Raw genomic sequence first — 14,969 nt, 5'->3', positions numbered from 1 at the left:
CAGCTCCATTTTTTTTCTTTATCCAGGTTTATAATGTGATTGTGCCTTTCTTTGTATTTGCTTATATCTGTAACTATCACCCTTTTGCCAACATACTGTATTGTTTTGAGTGTTAAATTATACAATTTAAAAGCCCCTTATTTCAGGGTCAGCTATAATCAAATACAACTGGCACCTTTGCCTAAAAGCATCAAGATTTTTATGTTCATATGATGATGATTGCAAACAGATATTGGAAGTATGCTGATCTCCGCACTTTCACACTTTTTTGAGGGGGAAGTTGGTTCATTCAAATTCACAAGATTATTAGTGAGTCAATTAGTGATCCTGGAGGAGAAAAGGTTTTTTTAGTACTAAAACAATCTTGCAAGCCAAGCACTTCCCCTCCCCCAAGCCTTTTCAGTTGGCCTAAAGAAAAAATGGATTCATGGCTAGAGGAAAATTAAACATTACAGCATTATTTAAAACACCAGGTAAAAAATTAACTCTGCGGACTCTTTTTGTACCGTGTCAGCATTTCTGTCTGTAATTTAATTAAATACCGTTTTTAAAGTTTTTGGATTTAGCCACAAAGTTCTTGGATCTTTGCTGAGTAGAGAAGGAAGGAAAAGATTACATAGCAGAGTATCACACCTTCAGTGATGATTCCATGGAGTGATAAACTTGGTCTATTTTTATGTTTTCCTTTAAAATATTCATGGAAATGTAATGCTTGAGAAATGTGCCAAATTTGCAGTCTCCCGGACTTAAATACTTTCTTTGTCCATACAACAGTTACAGTATAAGCTGAAGTATTGCAAACTTCCTCTCTCACCCTTCCTTGAAGGACTATGTCTATGGTTGAGAAGGGAGTTGAGCCTTCACACTGGTCTTTGGCTTCTCTGTTGAGACTGCCAACAAAGCTAAGAGAGAGAGACAAGGTAAATGAGCTAATATTTTTTATTGGGCCAACTTGAAAGTTGCTCCAATAAAAGATTTTGCCACACCTACCTTGACTTTCTCATATCCTGGAAGCAGCATGGCTGCAACACTGCAAACAACAAAGCTAAGATGAGCTGTGGTTTTGGGGCTGTAATAAAGTATCAGGAGCACAGAACTGAAACTGAGAACCATCAAGGTATTTCAGATAGTCCATTTAACAGCCATCAGATTAGCAGCTATTAACTATTTGAGCAGAGGTACATTTTAAAAGCTCACGATTTTTAAGTCATCAAGCGTGATGGCATCTTCTCAATGATAGGAATCTGCTGTTCAGTCAAACTTGGAACTGCTGGATTTTTCCATGTTTTCCAAGTCTCAGAAATGGGTAAGAAGTTCCTCCCCATTAACCCCCTGTGCAGTCTGCCTGCCTGCTTGCCTGTGCTCTCAGTGAACTTTATTGATATTGCTCCCCTGTCTTCTGTGGCCATGCTCAGAGGCAGAGGTTTCTTCACTAGCTCTCTGAGGGCTCTTTTCCTCTGGATTTTTTTCCATCTTCTGCATCTATTGCAGGTTGGTCTCCACCTGGCAGGGAGAGGGTGTTTGGGGAACACTTTGAGGAAATCCTGGATTAGACAAAAGGCTCCTTTTCTTGCATCCATCACCCTGCCTCCCCCAAGGAGCTTCCATAGTTTTGTTTGGGGGGGGTTATAATTAATAGATACCTGAATTAATTTTCCCCCAGCATAGTTCCTGCACTGTCTCAGTTCCTCTTCAGTAGCATGTCTCAGGTCAGTCAGCAGGGGAACAGATATGTGCAATGAAGGACCCCTGGCAAGCTGCCACAGTGGCCAGTTTCTGGTGCCCACGGTGTTTCAGCGAGAGCTTGTTCCCTGCCTTGTTTCCCCAGCCAGTCAACATCAGCTGAGAGGTCTCCCTGCCCAGGGAGATTCCTCTCAAGCCACAAATGATCCCCTACCCCAGTTCTCTGAGTCTGAGCTGGTAAAACACAACTCAACCCAAAATGACGTGAAGATCCTGGCTTTACCAGAACATCATTGAACTTCAGTGTGCCCTCAGCCATCTCCCTGTAAATCCATAGGAAGTATTGGAATTGAAGTTAAGCCTCCCTGATAGCTACGGAATATATAAAGAGGTGGTGGCAGAGGTGGTACTGTATCTTAGATCAGAAGAGCTGAAGTCCCCATTTTGAAATGAGTTTTCAGCTAAGTTTAGGATGTAGGTCCAGAACTGGATAAAGACTTCTGGATATTTTTTTTCATCAGAGAAACTAGAGTCAATAATGCTGAGAATTTAAGAAAATCACTCCAGTGTAAGTGAATTAGTTTTGAGTTTGGTGAGTCATGAATTGGGTAGAATTACTGTTCTCTGTATCTTTCTGATGCTTTTACATTAGAGACAGAAGTCACTTTAATTAAGTTGCTGTTAGTTTTAATGAGGCATTTATTTAAATAAATGAATCAGCAAGGATACAGAAAGGGATTCTGAATCCCATCATTCAGCTATGGTCTTTCTTCCACAGTTGCTAGGGGAAAACAAATAAATATTTGTACAGCAAACTAATTTTATTTTGCTTATAGGTTGGATGGAAATGCAGATAGCAATTTAAAAAATACATTTACTGTAGTTAGCTTATACCATGCTAAGCATATTTGGACTGCAGGCAGGCAAAGACAAGAGGCAAAGTTTGAATGTTCTTCTGTATTAAATAAATCCTGGCATCCCAATTTTGTTGGATAGAATGTGAACTAAAATTTCAGTGTCATAGAGTTTAAGGCCAGAAGGGACCACCAGATCATCTAATCTGACCTCCTGTATATCCCAGGCTACTAAATACCACCAGCACAAAAGCGCTAAACTCATCAGCTGAAATTAGACCAAAGTATTACAGCCTTCTGGAGACTATTGTCTGCCACAGGCAGAGAGGGAGAGACTGAGATGTACCAATGCCTGAGGACCCTGCACTGGAGGCACTGATTTCATGAGATATATCCAGATGATACTAGCAAGTGATCTATGCCCCATGTCATGAAAAGGAAGGTGGAAAACCCCCAAGATACCTGCCAATCTGACACGGGGGAAAATTCCTTCTGGATCCCAAATATGGTGATCATGATCAGTTAGATCCCAAGCACATGAGCAAGACACACCAGCCAAGCATCTGAGAAAGAGAATACTCAGTGCCACCTCAGAGCACCAGGCCACCCTGTCCAGTGTCCCATCCCGCTGTGGCCATCTCTAAAGCTTCAGAGAAAGAAGACCAAAAAAAAAAAAAAAGTCAGAACACCTCCGGGGTTCCCTTCCTGAACCCTATAGGTGATAGGCTGAAGCCCTGAAGCATGAGATTTTAGGAACATAAAACATGAACCAGAAAGAACTCCCAGGGCCAGCCCAGCCCTCTACCACTGTAGGAAAATCCATCATACCAGCGGTTCCCAAACTTGTTCCGCCGCTTGTGCAGGGAAAGCCCCTGCCAGGCCGGGCTGGTTTGTTTACCTGCCGCGTCCGCAGGTTCGGCCAATCGCTGCTCCAGGCCAATGGGAGTTGCTGGAAGCAGCATGCGCCAAGGGACGTACTGGCCACCACATCTAGCAGCTCCCATTGGCCTGGAGCAGCGAACCGCGGCCACTGGGAGCTGCGATCGGCCGAACCTGCAGACACAGCAGGTAAACAAACCAGCCCGGCCCAGCAGGGGCTTTCCGTGCACAAGCGGCAGAACAAGTTTGGGAACCACTGCATCATACAATCCCTCATAAATTTATCAAGCTCTATTTTAAGATTAATTAAATCATTTCCATCCTACCCGTCATCACAATCAGTTGTTCTTGTGCCAGCATAGTTGTTTAGTTTAAATAGTAGTTCTTTCTCCATGGTATTTACCCCTCCTCCCACACCCTGTATGTGTTTATAGAGAGCAATCATATCTCCTCTCAGCCTTTGTTTTGCTAAGTTAAACAAACCAAGTTGTTTTAGTCTCCGCTGGTAATCAGGCTCTCCATTCCCCTGATCATCCTGCACGTGTTTCAGTTTAAATTCCTCTTTGCTGAACATGGATAACCAGAACTGTACACAATATTCCAAATTAGGTCTTATCAGTGCCTTGTACTGTGGGACTAGCATTTCCCTATCTCTACTGGAAATATCTTGCTTTCTGCATCCTAGGATTGCATTTCCTTTTTCACAACCATATCACATTGGTGGGTCATAGTCATCTTGTCATCAACTAACACACCTAGGTCTCTCCTCTCCTCTTTCATTTTCAACTGACGAGTCCACAGCTTCGAGCAGAAATGTTTTCATTGTGCTTTTTATACACACATGAAATTTATTCATTTCCAATTTTTGTGATAGTACTGTTATACACTTAGTTATATGTTCTCCTGTCTTTATACCACTCTATACATATTTGATAAAATCAAACTTTTTTTATTTTAAATAGAAAAACAGCTTAAACTTTAGGACATTGGCATTTGCAAAACACTCACTCATTGAACGATTAGGCAAGTGCATGGCTAGGTAATCTTTTAGAGATTGTGTAAAAGTTACTTTGTCATGGGATTGCTTTCTGTATTTTAACGTTCAGGTCTCTTTCTCTTTCCCTGTCTGTAGAATCATCTAGAATTAAGTCATGCTAAATTCAAGACTGTGAACTCTTGAATTCTAAAAATGCCACTCAATACAACTAGCTTCTCCCCTTTCCTCCCTCCTCACGTTTAGGTTCATCGCAATCTGTTCTCTTTGCTTTGACTATATCTTTCAATCCCCTTTCTCTCCAAAGAATAGCGAGTTATTTCTTACTTGTTTCAATGTATCTTTATGGCATTTATTCTCAATATTCACTGCCTTAGTATACGTGCACAAATTCTATTTTTTCTAATATTGTGAGACCTATACCTGTTAACTGCAGGTGGTAGGTGAACAGTTCTTTTGGCTCAGCTTCATCCAGTCTCTTTCTGCTTCCACAGATTCTTGAATGATCATACAGTCTTCTTACTGAGAAGCTGCACATAATGACTTCAACTTCCCTCAGCAGATATTTTTGATGCCCGGCATCCTTGCTTCATGTTGAGCCCTCTCCGGTAATGGAGACAAAACCTTAACTGTAGCTTCAGGAATAACACACATCACCACCACTGCCCTCTTTCCAGATTTTATTTTTACCAGGGAGTAAATTAATCTATTTTAGCAGCAGATTGCCTGGCAAAGAAAAGGAACTGAATAAAATGAAGTTTAACACTCTCTTCCAAGGGACTTTGGGAGCCCCCCAACGATAGTGATGCATTGAGCAGTAGGGTCTCTCAAAAGCCTGCCAGTAGAAATAAAAAATTTAAAAAAAAATTAACTTCAATAATTTTACGAGAAAAACATACGGTACAATATTCAAGACATTTCAGTACAGTAAAATTTATATTCAGTAGGGCTCGCTATTTCCTCTTTAACACCTGCAGGACTACCTGGTCAGGAGACGGATGCTTAGTCTACAGGCAAATTCCATTCACATTTTTGAAATGGAGCATGTAATGACCAAGAATATGAATATGTCCAAGTAATTTAATTTTTCCATCCTATATAAAATTACTTTGTTACAATTCATCTTCATGGTCACCATTTTACGAACCTGAAAATATGGCCCAGGAAGAAGCATCACATAACTATCAAAACAAATGGAAAAGAAATAAGTTTTTGACCCTGTGATACCAAGGCTGCATGTTTGGGTTCCTAAATGTGGGAGATTTCTTCATGAATTATGTTCATCCAAAGCTACCCCTCTCGCTACACTCCTGATATCGGCATGCTCTCTGGCCTCTCGTCACAGGATATGATGACTACGTAAACACAAACAATACGGTCATCAGCTTTAATGCACGCAGACAGAAGAAGAGGTAGAACTAAGGGACTTCTGATAACAGTGATAGGAATGCCAGATTACATAGGTTAGTTGTGTGCACATTTAGATTGTATCTGGTCATGCCATTAAAATATTCATATAAAATATAAATAACATATCTGTAATCTCTATTGGCCCTCTGCCTAGCCATTATTAGTTGAAAGTCCCTGTAGTCAGGTAGAAGTGAATATTGACAAGGAGTTCAAAGGAGGATTGGGGGGGGGTGGTTTTACGGTTTAGTTTAGGGAGGGAGGTTCCATGCGGTAGAGGTTACATGGGAGAAAGAAGAAAGGCATTTGTGGGAGAAGTGAACAAATAGGCAATCAAAGACAGCATGGAGTCAGGATGCAAGGGCCAGGCTTGCTCATGGGAGGAGGAGACCTAGGAGCACAGTTAGGTCTTGTTAGCAGCAGCCCTGCTGGCAGCTTAGTGTGCATGTTCCCAGGGTTCTGAGCTATCAGCAGGCAGAGGTGCTAGCCTGGCAATTCCATGAAAATAGTAACTTTAATAAATTAAACTGACAAGCTTTCAAGCAACACAATCTCTTTACCATGCTACAGAAAACAGAACATGGATGAGTTGTACAATGGGCAACAAATGTTGAAATGTATGGTACACTTGCAGTGCCTAGTTACTGTGTCATTCCTCATTTTCACTATACAGAATGCCAGAAATACTACAGGTGAAGTAAATATTATGGTGTGGTACATAACAAGGTTTTAACTATGTTTATTATAGATATGTGAGCAGGTTGAAACCTTGTTATTAAATATAGGAACACAGTAGATCTAAGACCTACTTTCCAAAAAAGTTAGGTGCAGTTGAGAGACAGCTTTTTTTAAAAAATTAATTAGTTTAATTGGAAAGAGGTTCTATTAGACAGCTTCACCACCTATTTTAATTTTTCAAAGAAAGGCCATAAAATGACACCCTAAAAGGCTAATGCATTCTCCAAGAATAAACACCTCTAAAATTAAAAAATATATAGTTTTATAGATGTGTGATTTACCAATACCTCCATGAAATATTTTTGATAGACTTTATAGCAAAGAGAAGTTAATCAATCTGAAATGCTAGTTCAAAATGTCAGTGAAATTATAAATGGCAGGTAAATATTAGAATTGTATTTAACTCCTCACATAGTCCTTTCGAAAACAAGGCCAGTTATTAAAAGAATAGATTTAATTTTATATACTCTTCCAGTGTTGCAACTTGCAGCCTTACTAATCTACATGCGGTACCTCCAGGGCTCAGTAACTCCATTTGAAGGAGTTTGCTTATGTCCATAGACCTGTATAAGTATTGTTCACCATGCAAGCAATTAACATATAATCTGAACTGTCAGTCTCTATGTCTTTTAGTGAGAAAGACAAGGTGGGTGAGGTAATATCTTTTATTGGACCAACTTCTCTTGGTAAGACAAGATACACTTTCAGCCTAACAGAGTGCTTCTTCAGATCTCGAAAGACAGGCAGTTACCAAATAAAAACTGTCTGTTCCTGTCTCTCGCTTGTAAAATTCAGGCATGCTGTAAGCTCAGTGTGTTTTCACTTTTTTTACAAAGGAATGTTTGAATTAATTTAAAATTATTTCTTGTCATTTTAAACATTATTTGATTAGATTCAAAGTGATACTTTTTTCAGTTCTACCTTTGGATTCCATTGTTTTGTTCACTTTATTTAAACTATGCTGCAACAAGTGTGTGATACCATTTTTTTTCCCTCACAGCAAATGAAACTTGCAGCTGAGTCATTGAAGGAGGAAACACATGGAGAAAAGAAGATGAACTGAGCATTAGCATGTGAACATGCTTTTAAAGTATTTACTGTATTTGCACTCTACAATGTATTACTCAATAGATAGTATCTATTATCTGTACTTGGTCATCAAGACTGATTGCTTGACACAATGAAAAATGGTTTCCCTTTTCCTTTTCCTCTTCATTTCTTATCGAGTATTCAACAGTTGTCCAGTGAGACAGAATATAGAGCATCACTCCAGTTTATGCTAGGTCTGGTTGAAATATGTCATAACCAACTGTACATTATATCAAAATTATATTAAACAGATCTTTAAGAGTAGGTATCCTGATGCTAAATGTAGTCGGGATCTGCAGCTTGTCAAGAGAAGGCGTATTAGAACTTAATTTTTAGTGTACCATTCCTTATGCTTGTTAACCATTTTTGTCCTTGTAGTAGAATAGTTAATCATTTCCAAAGGCATATCTTTTTTCAAAGACAGCTTATTATACACTGTTCACAGCATTTACTAGGAAATTAATCTAAATTTTGTTTATTATATAGTGTGATGTCTGATTTTTTTCCATAGAACCAATCACAAAACTAGTTATTTGGAAATGTATACTATAAAATGAGATTACAATATGTTCATTATATAAAGAATCTCAATTAAATTATTTTCAGAAGCTGTTAAGAAAGCATTTGGCATGAAACAGGGATTGTTGATTAGTAGTTTATGAAGATGAATGGTGATTGTGTATTCTTTTAATTCAGCATTAACTCTGATTACCATTTGGTGGTTCTTCAGAACAATAGTCCTGTATTAATGGATCTTTTTTGTTAACTGAAATGATAGTAACAGAGCTATTAAAATGAACACTACATGGTTGTATGTCTGATACTTTCACACATGTACTGAGATATTTGACTCTTTCTTGCATATCATGAAAATGTAATACTCCTATTTTTAAATTGTTTTCTGATGGTAATAAGCTCAAAATCTATATTTCTAGGTCATGTGGCCTCAAGTCAATTTGTTTTCTGTTGATATTCAGCTTTCATCTCTGTCAGAGCGAACTTCCCTGGATGTGAAATACTTTTGTGTTAGCTATGCAATCCTATTTGGATAGATCTGATGAAGATAATTGCACTGACTTGGATATATTTCAAAATTCTACCACAAGAGAACCTGTCACCTGAATACTTCATTACACAGCAAACTTTTACATTTGTAAGTAAGAGATACTTGTGACAAAGGGTACTCATCACAGAATAACACAGTTAAGCTAACATATAGTCTTCTGTATGGAGTTTAAAGTTTTGATTTTTGGATCTGTAAAGTGCTAAATGACCTGAGACAACTCTTCTCTCCCTCTGTTTTCCTGCCACAGCTGTGATCAGTGGAAGCTGGCATATAAGAGAGAGAACTGCTGGCAGGGTGTTCTCCATGAAGACCCTTCAGCTATGGAATTCATTCCACACTTTGGTCTAAAATAGCCCAGATCTATTAAGGTTTTTGGTATGTGCAAAGCCAAGCTCTTTGAACGAACATTTGGGGGAGAGTTGAAGATCTAAGGGATAGATCTCTTTTGTGAATGTTAATAATGCGTAATTTTGTTTTGGAATATGTTCCTGTGAGTGGTGGTTTGTTGGCAATTTGTTGTTGACTTGAGGGATATGATAGAGGTATATAAAATTATGAGTGGTGTGGAGAAAGTGAATAACCCTTTCACATAACACAAGAACCTGGGGTCACCCTATGAAATTAATAGCAGGTTTAAAACCAACAAAGGAAACAACACAGTCAACCTGTGGAACTCATTCCCAGGGTAAGTTGTGAAGGCCAAAAGTAAAGTGGATTCACAAAAGAATTACATGTGTTCAATGAGGATAGATCTATCAGTGGCTACTACTCAAGATGGTCAGAGGTGCAATCATATTCTCTGCATGTCCCAAAGCTTCTGGCTGCCAGATGCTGGGCCTGGATGATGGGATGGATCACTTGATAATTCCCCCATTCTTTTCATTCCCTTTGAAGCATCTGGCATTGACCATTGTTGGAAAACAGGATACTGGGTTAGATGAATCATTGGTCTGACCAAGTATGGCTGTTCTTGTGTTCTTATTTATATTACCTTCGTTGCATAGGGATTGCATTTTTCATTGATGACAAGGGTGCCTAAAGTGTGGCATAGGCATTTTTATGGTAGTTAAATGCATGCAGAGTGGAAAGAGATATAGTAAATACCATCAGAAACACATACTCTCCAGCCTGTGTTACCAAGAAACTAACCAAATGGAGACTAAGCTCCTGCATTGCTATTAGAGAAAGGGAGAAGAGGAACGGGGAAACTATGAGTATGAGGCTCTGACATGAAACATTAATGTACTTTTTTCATATAGCTTTTAAGTAGGAATTGGGTGAAGTACTGAGTGTCTTGGGAAATTATTGCAACAATAAAATTAGTGCCTTGATCAGAGGCTGGTGTACTCCATAGCACAATGGAACCAAATTCTGTAGCAAGAACCCTTAAATTCCATTATAGCGTTAACTACTTCTTCAAGTAGATGCAGACACGTATTCTACTTAGGTGTGTGCATGCCCAGCATGCTGGAGCTGGAGACTTTTGCCTAGCAGTATCCATAGAGGGGCAACACTTGCGCCTAATGGTTTTGGCCACTCCCCTGGCCCCGGCCCCCCCTCCATTCCTTTTCACCACCCATGGCTGGAGTCGGAGCTCTATGTGGTTATAGTCTCACAACCCTTGCATTTAGTCTCAGCCTAGTTCATTGTATATAATTAGTTAGTGTGTGTTAGTAGTCAGTAGATAGTGTTAGCTGCTAGATAGTGTTCCTGAGTGATGCCTTCACTGGGGTTTAAACATTGTCTGTCGTGTGAAGGAGCGATACTGAAGAGTGCTTGCTCTCTCTTGGTGAGGCCCACTTCAAAGAGCGTTGTTCAATCTGCAAATCATTCAGGAAGCAGACTCAGGTGATGTGGAACTTTCAACTCAAGCAGCACCTGCTTGAACAGGCCACATGGCCTGATCTGGTAATGAGGCTCTACTTGGGCCGAAGATCGCCCTTGGGCTCAGAGAGCTCTGCCACTTTTTGTTCCGGCGCAGGCACCTCTCTAAAGAGGCGAAGGACCCGTTCTCTGTCCTCAGGACCGAGGAAAAGGTCTCATAAGTCCAATCAGGAAGACTCCAGGACATAGGACGACTCCTCTTCCTCCCCCAGGAAAAGGGTGGGCCGGACTAGGACTGGTTCTGGAACATGGGATGGCATGTGCTCCCCTCTCTGTGGTGGGGAAGGAGACTGTACCGGAATCAGTATGAGGGACCTCGGCACCAAGACCTTCTTTGGCCCTGCTGTATTCAATGCTGCAGATGCTCCCATGGCAGCTTTCACCGCCCTCAATGTTGATGCACCTGGGTGCTCCAGTACCACTGTTTACACCGGGACCATCACTGCCTGCAGCACTGACATGCTTGATACTGATGGTACCAGCTTCATCGGGGCAATGGATGAATTGGGCCACGTATTGGCTCCCTAGGGCATCGCTCCGCCCATGTCTCTGAGATCCTGGGGCTTTTCTGAGTCAGGGTTGTCATCTTCCCACTCCATATCACCTGGTGAGCTCTGAGGGCCGCCAATGGACCAGTATGGCTCCCAGGGTTGGCATGCACCTCATGGCTGGGACGGAGATCTTTGCCCTGGCCCCTACTGGCCACCAATCTGCTACAAGTATCTGTGGCCTCCTTGGACTCAGTAGGATGCTCCATGCTTGTGGAGATCCCACTCCTCATCTCATTCAAAGCTGGAGTCACCCACCAGATTGACAATGGTTACTGTGGGTCAGCTGCAAGCCCAGGCATAGGTGGTCTTCCTCCCTGCAGAGCCGCTGGTGTCCTCCCTTCCGGGTTCTTCGTCCAGAGAGCAAGAGCCAGTTGTGGCTCAAACGAGAGCCTCACCCTCATCACCAGATAATGCCATGCTGCCTGGTTTGTCCTCTGCATCTATTCCAGAGGACTTTAAGGCATACCAGGACATTTTACACCATGTAGCCACATTTCTCTACATCCAGGAGAACACAAACTGGTAGACATTCTACAGCCCGCCATCCCTGGGAGAGTGGCCCTCCCAATTAATGATGTGTTCCTTGAGCTGGCGAGAGCCCCGTTAAGTACACTGGCCTCGGTACCGCTGGTGACTAAGCGCATGGAAAAGTGGTACTTCATTTACATGAGGGATTTGAAGAGTTTATTCACATCCAGCCCCAAATTCCCTGTTGTAACGGTGGTGAATGACAGGCCCGGTAGGGTAGGTTGAAGTCTCTGTCCAAGGACAGAGACTTCAAGTGGTTGGATGTTCTGGGCAGAAAAAGCTATACCTCATCATCCCTACAGATAAGGATTGCGAATCAACAAGCTTTGCTGTCCAAGTATGATTTTCTGAATTGGTCAGCCATGTCTAAATTCGTGGACCAGTTGTCTGAGGCCTCGCATGAGGAGTTTTGGACATTTGTTGCAGAAGGCTGCTTGGAGGCCAAAACATCCCTGCAGTCCACCCTTGGCATTGCGCATATCACGGCAAGGGTGATGGCCTCAGTGTTAATTATGAGGAGGAGGGGTTCTTGGTCGCAAAACACTCGGATAGGTTTGGATATCCAGCAAGCCACTGAGGACTTGTCCTTTGATGGACGGATGTTGTTCTTGGACAAGACAGATGACATTTTGCCCTACTTTAAGGCTTCCAGAGTTACTTTAAGATCCTTGGGTGTGTACATGCCTCCACAGGAAGACACCACTATGGGGCTCAGCAGCAGCAATATCGCCCACAGCATTCCTTGCGCAGCCTTCTCCCCCGCCACCCCCACTCCCCAAAAGCAGTGGGACTACCCTAGAAAAAGCGATAGATCCCACAAGAGGAAGCAGTTGGGCTCAGGCTTTGGGTACCCTCCCCCGGAACCTGCTAAGCACCCATTTTGACTCCTTAGTTCAAAGCAGTGGTACAGTCATTTCTCCGCCATCTTTGTCCCCCTGTCCTTTTGGGGACAAGCTGCCCCATTTTTACAATCCTTGGGAATTAATTACATTGCCTAGACATTGTCAGATCGGCCACACAATCCAGTTCCTTTCCATGCCTGCTCCCCACCTCTCCTCCCTGTCCCTTTTCAGGGACCGCTCTCACAAGATGCTGCTTATTGAGCAGATCAGGTCTCTGCTGACATGGGTAATGGATATCAGGAACGGCTGCAGCCACAGCTTCTACTCCCGGTACTTCCTGATACCAAAAATCAAGGGCGGGATAAGATCCATCCTCAACCTTTGTGGCATCAACGAGTTCATCAAATACACGAGGTTCTGCATGATCCACTTTTATCGGTTGTCCTCCCCATGCTGTCTCATAACGACTGGTTTGCTGCTCTGGACCTCCAGGCAATTCTACTAAGCCACAAGAAGTTACTTTGTTTTGTGGTAAAAGAACATCACTCAGTATATGCTTCTCCCATTCGGCCTCTCTTCTGCCCACCGAGTCTTCACCTAATGCCTGGCTGTGGTCCTGGCATATCTCAGGAGGAAAGGAATTCACAACTTCCTTGATGATTGGTTACTCGGGGGTGGCTCCACAAAGGAGGTTCTTGCCGACATCAACATCATGTTGTGTTTGCTTGACCATCCCGAAGTTTTTATCCAAAATGGTCTCTCAGTTTCATCTGACTCAGGCAATGTATTTACCTGTGTTTTCCCCTAAACCACACTCTTCCTCGGAAGAACAGTGCCTCCATCTAGCCAGGACTAAACCATTTTGTGCTTCACTTCGCTTGCTCGTGTCATTTCATAGATTCATAGATATTTAGGTCAGAAGGGACCATTATGATCATCTAGTCTGACCTCCTGCACAACGCAGGCCACAGAATTTCACCCACCACTCCTACAAAAAAAACCTCACACTTATATCTGTGCTATTGAAGTCCTCAAATTGTAGTTTAAAGACCTCAAGGAGCAGAGAATCCTCCAGCAAGTGACCCGTGCCCCATGCTACAGAGGAAGGCGAAAAACCTCCAGGGCCTCTTCCAATCTGCCCTGGAGGAAAATTCCTTCCCGACCCCAAATATGGCGATCAGCTAAACCCTGAGCATATGGGCAAGATTCATCAGCCAGATACTACAGAAAATTCTTTCCCAGGTAACTTGGATCTTACCCCATCTAAAACCCATCACAGGCCATTGGGCCTATTTACCATGAATATTTAATTACCAAAACCATGTTATCCCATCATACCATCTCCTCCATAAACTTATCGAGTTTAATCTTAAAGCAAGATAGATCTTTTGCCCCCACTACTTCCCTCGGAAGGCTATTCCAAAACTTCACTCCTCTGATGGTTAGAAACCTTCGTCTAATTTCTAATCTAAATTTCCTAGTGGCCAGTTTATATCCATTTGTTCTTGTGTCCACATTGGTACTGAGTTTAAATAATTCCTCTCCCTCTCTGGTATTTATCCCTCTGATATATTTATAGAGAGCAATCATATCTCCCCTCAGCCTTCTTTTAGTTAGGCTAAACAAGCCAAGCTCCCTGAGTCTCCTTTCATAAGACAAGTTTTCCATTCCTCGGATCATCCTAGTAGCCCTTCTCTGTACCTGTTCCAGTTTGAATTCATCCTTCTTAAACATGGGAGACCAGAACTGCACACAGTACTCCAGGTGAGGTCTCACCAGTGCCTTATATAACGGTACTAAAACCTCCTTATCCCTACTGGAAATACCTCTCCTGATGCATCCCAAGACGACATTAGCTTTTTTCACAGCCATATCACATTGGCAGCTCATAGTCATCCTATGATCAACCAATACTCCAAGGTCCTTTTCCTCCTCCGTTACTTCTAGTTGATGCGTCCCTAGCTTATAACTAAAATTCTTGTTATTAATCCCTAAATGCATGACCTTACACTTCTCACTATTAAATTTCATCCTATTCCTATTACTCCAGTTTACAAGGTCATCCAGATCCTCCTGTAGGGTATCCCTGTCCTTCTCTAAATTAGCAATACCTCCCAGCTTTGTATCATCTGCAAACTTTATTAGCACACTCCCACTTTTTGTGCCCAGGTCAGTAATAAAAAGATTAAATAAGATTGGTCCCAAAACCGATCCCTGAGGAACTCCACTGGTAACCTCCCTCCAACTTGACAGTTCACCTTTCAGTAGGACCCGTTGTAGTCTCCCCTTTAACCAATTCCCTATCCACCTTTCAATATTCCTATTGATGCCCATCTTATCCAATTTAACTAATAATTCCCCATGTGGCACCGTATCAAACGCCTTACTAAAATCTAAGTAAATTAGATCCACTGCGTTTCCTTTATCTAAAAAATCTGTTACTTTCTCAAAGAA

The 14,969-nt window shown here is 41.9% G+C and overlaps 1 protein-coding gene across 3 annotated transcripts in view; it reads left to right on the top strand.

The window, feature by feature from the left end:
* Positions 1–8,158, top strand: part of ANO10 (anoctamin 10) — a 286,449-nt gene extending 278,291 nt beyond the window's left edge. For all 3 annotated transcript variants that reach the window (XM_077811221.1, XM_077811220.1, XM_077811222.1), the window contains one exon: positions 7,556–8,158. In XM_077811221.1, coding sequence (XP_077667347.1) covers positions 7,556–7,618 — 63 coding nt within the window. In that variant the 3' untranslated portion in view covers positions 7,619–8,158. The remainder of the gene's footprint in view (positions 1–7,555) is intronic.
* Positions 8,159–14,969: the final 6,811 nt, after the last annotated feature.

The sequence above is a fragment of the Eretmochelys imbricata genome, chromosome 2 (genome assembly GCF_965152235.1).
Source record: "Eretmochelys imbricata isolate rEreImb1 chromosome 2, rEreImb1.hap1, whole genome shotgun sequence".
NCBI classification, from domain to species: Eukaryota; Metazoa; Chordata; order Testudines; family Cheloniidae; genus Eretmochelys; species Eretmochelys imbricata.
Note: the sequence above shows the minus strand (reverse complement) of the source record. Positions and strands in the feature narration are given on the sequence as shown.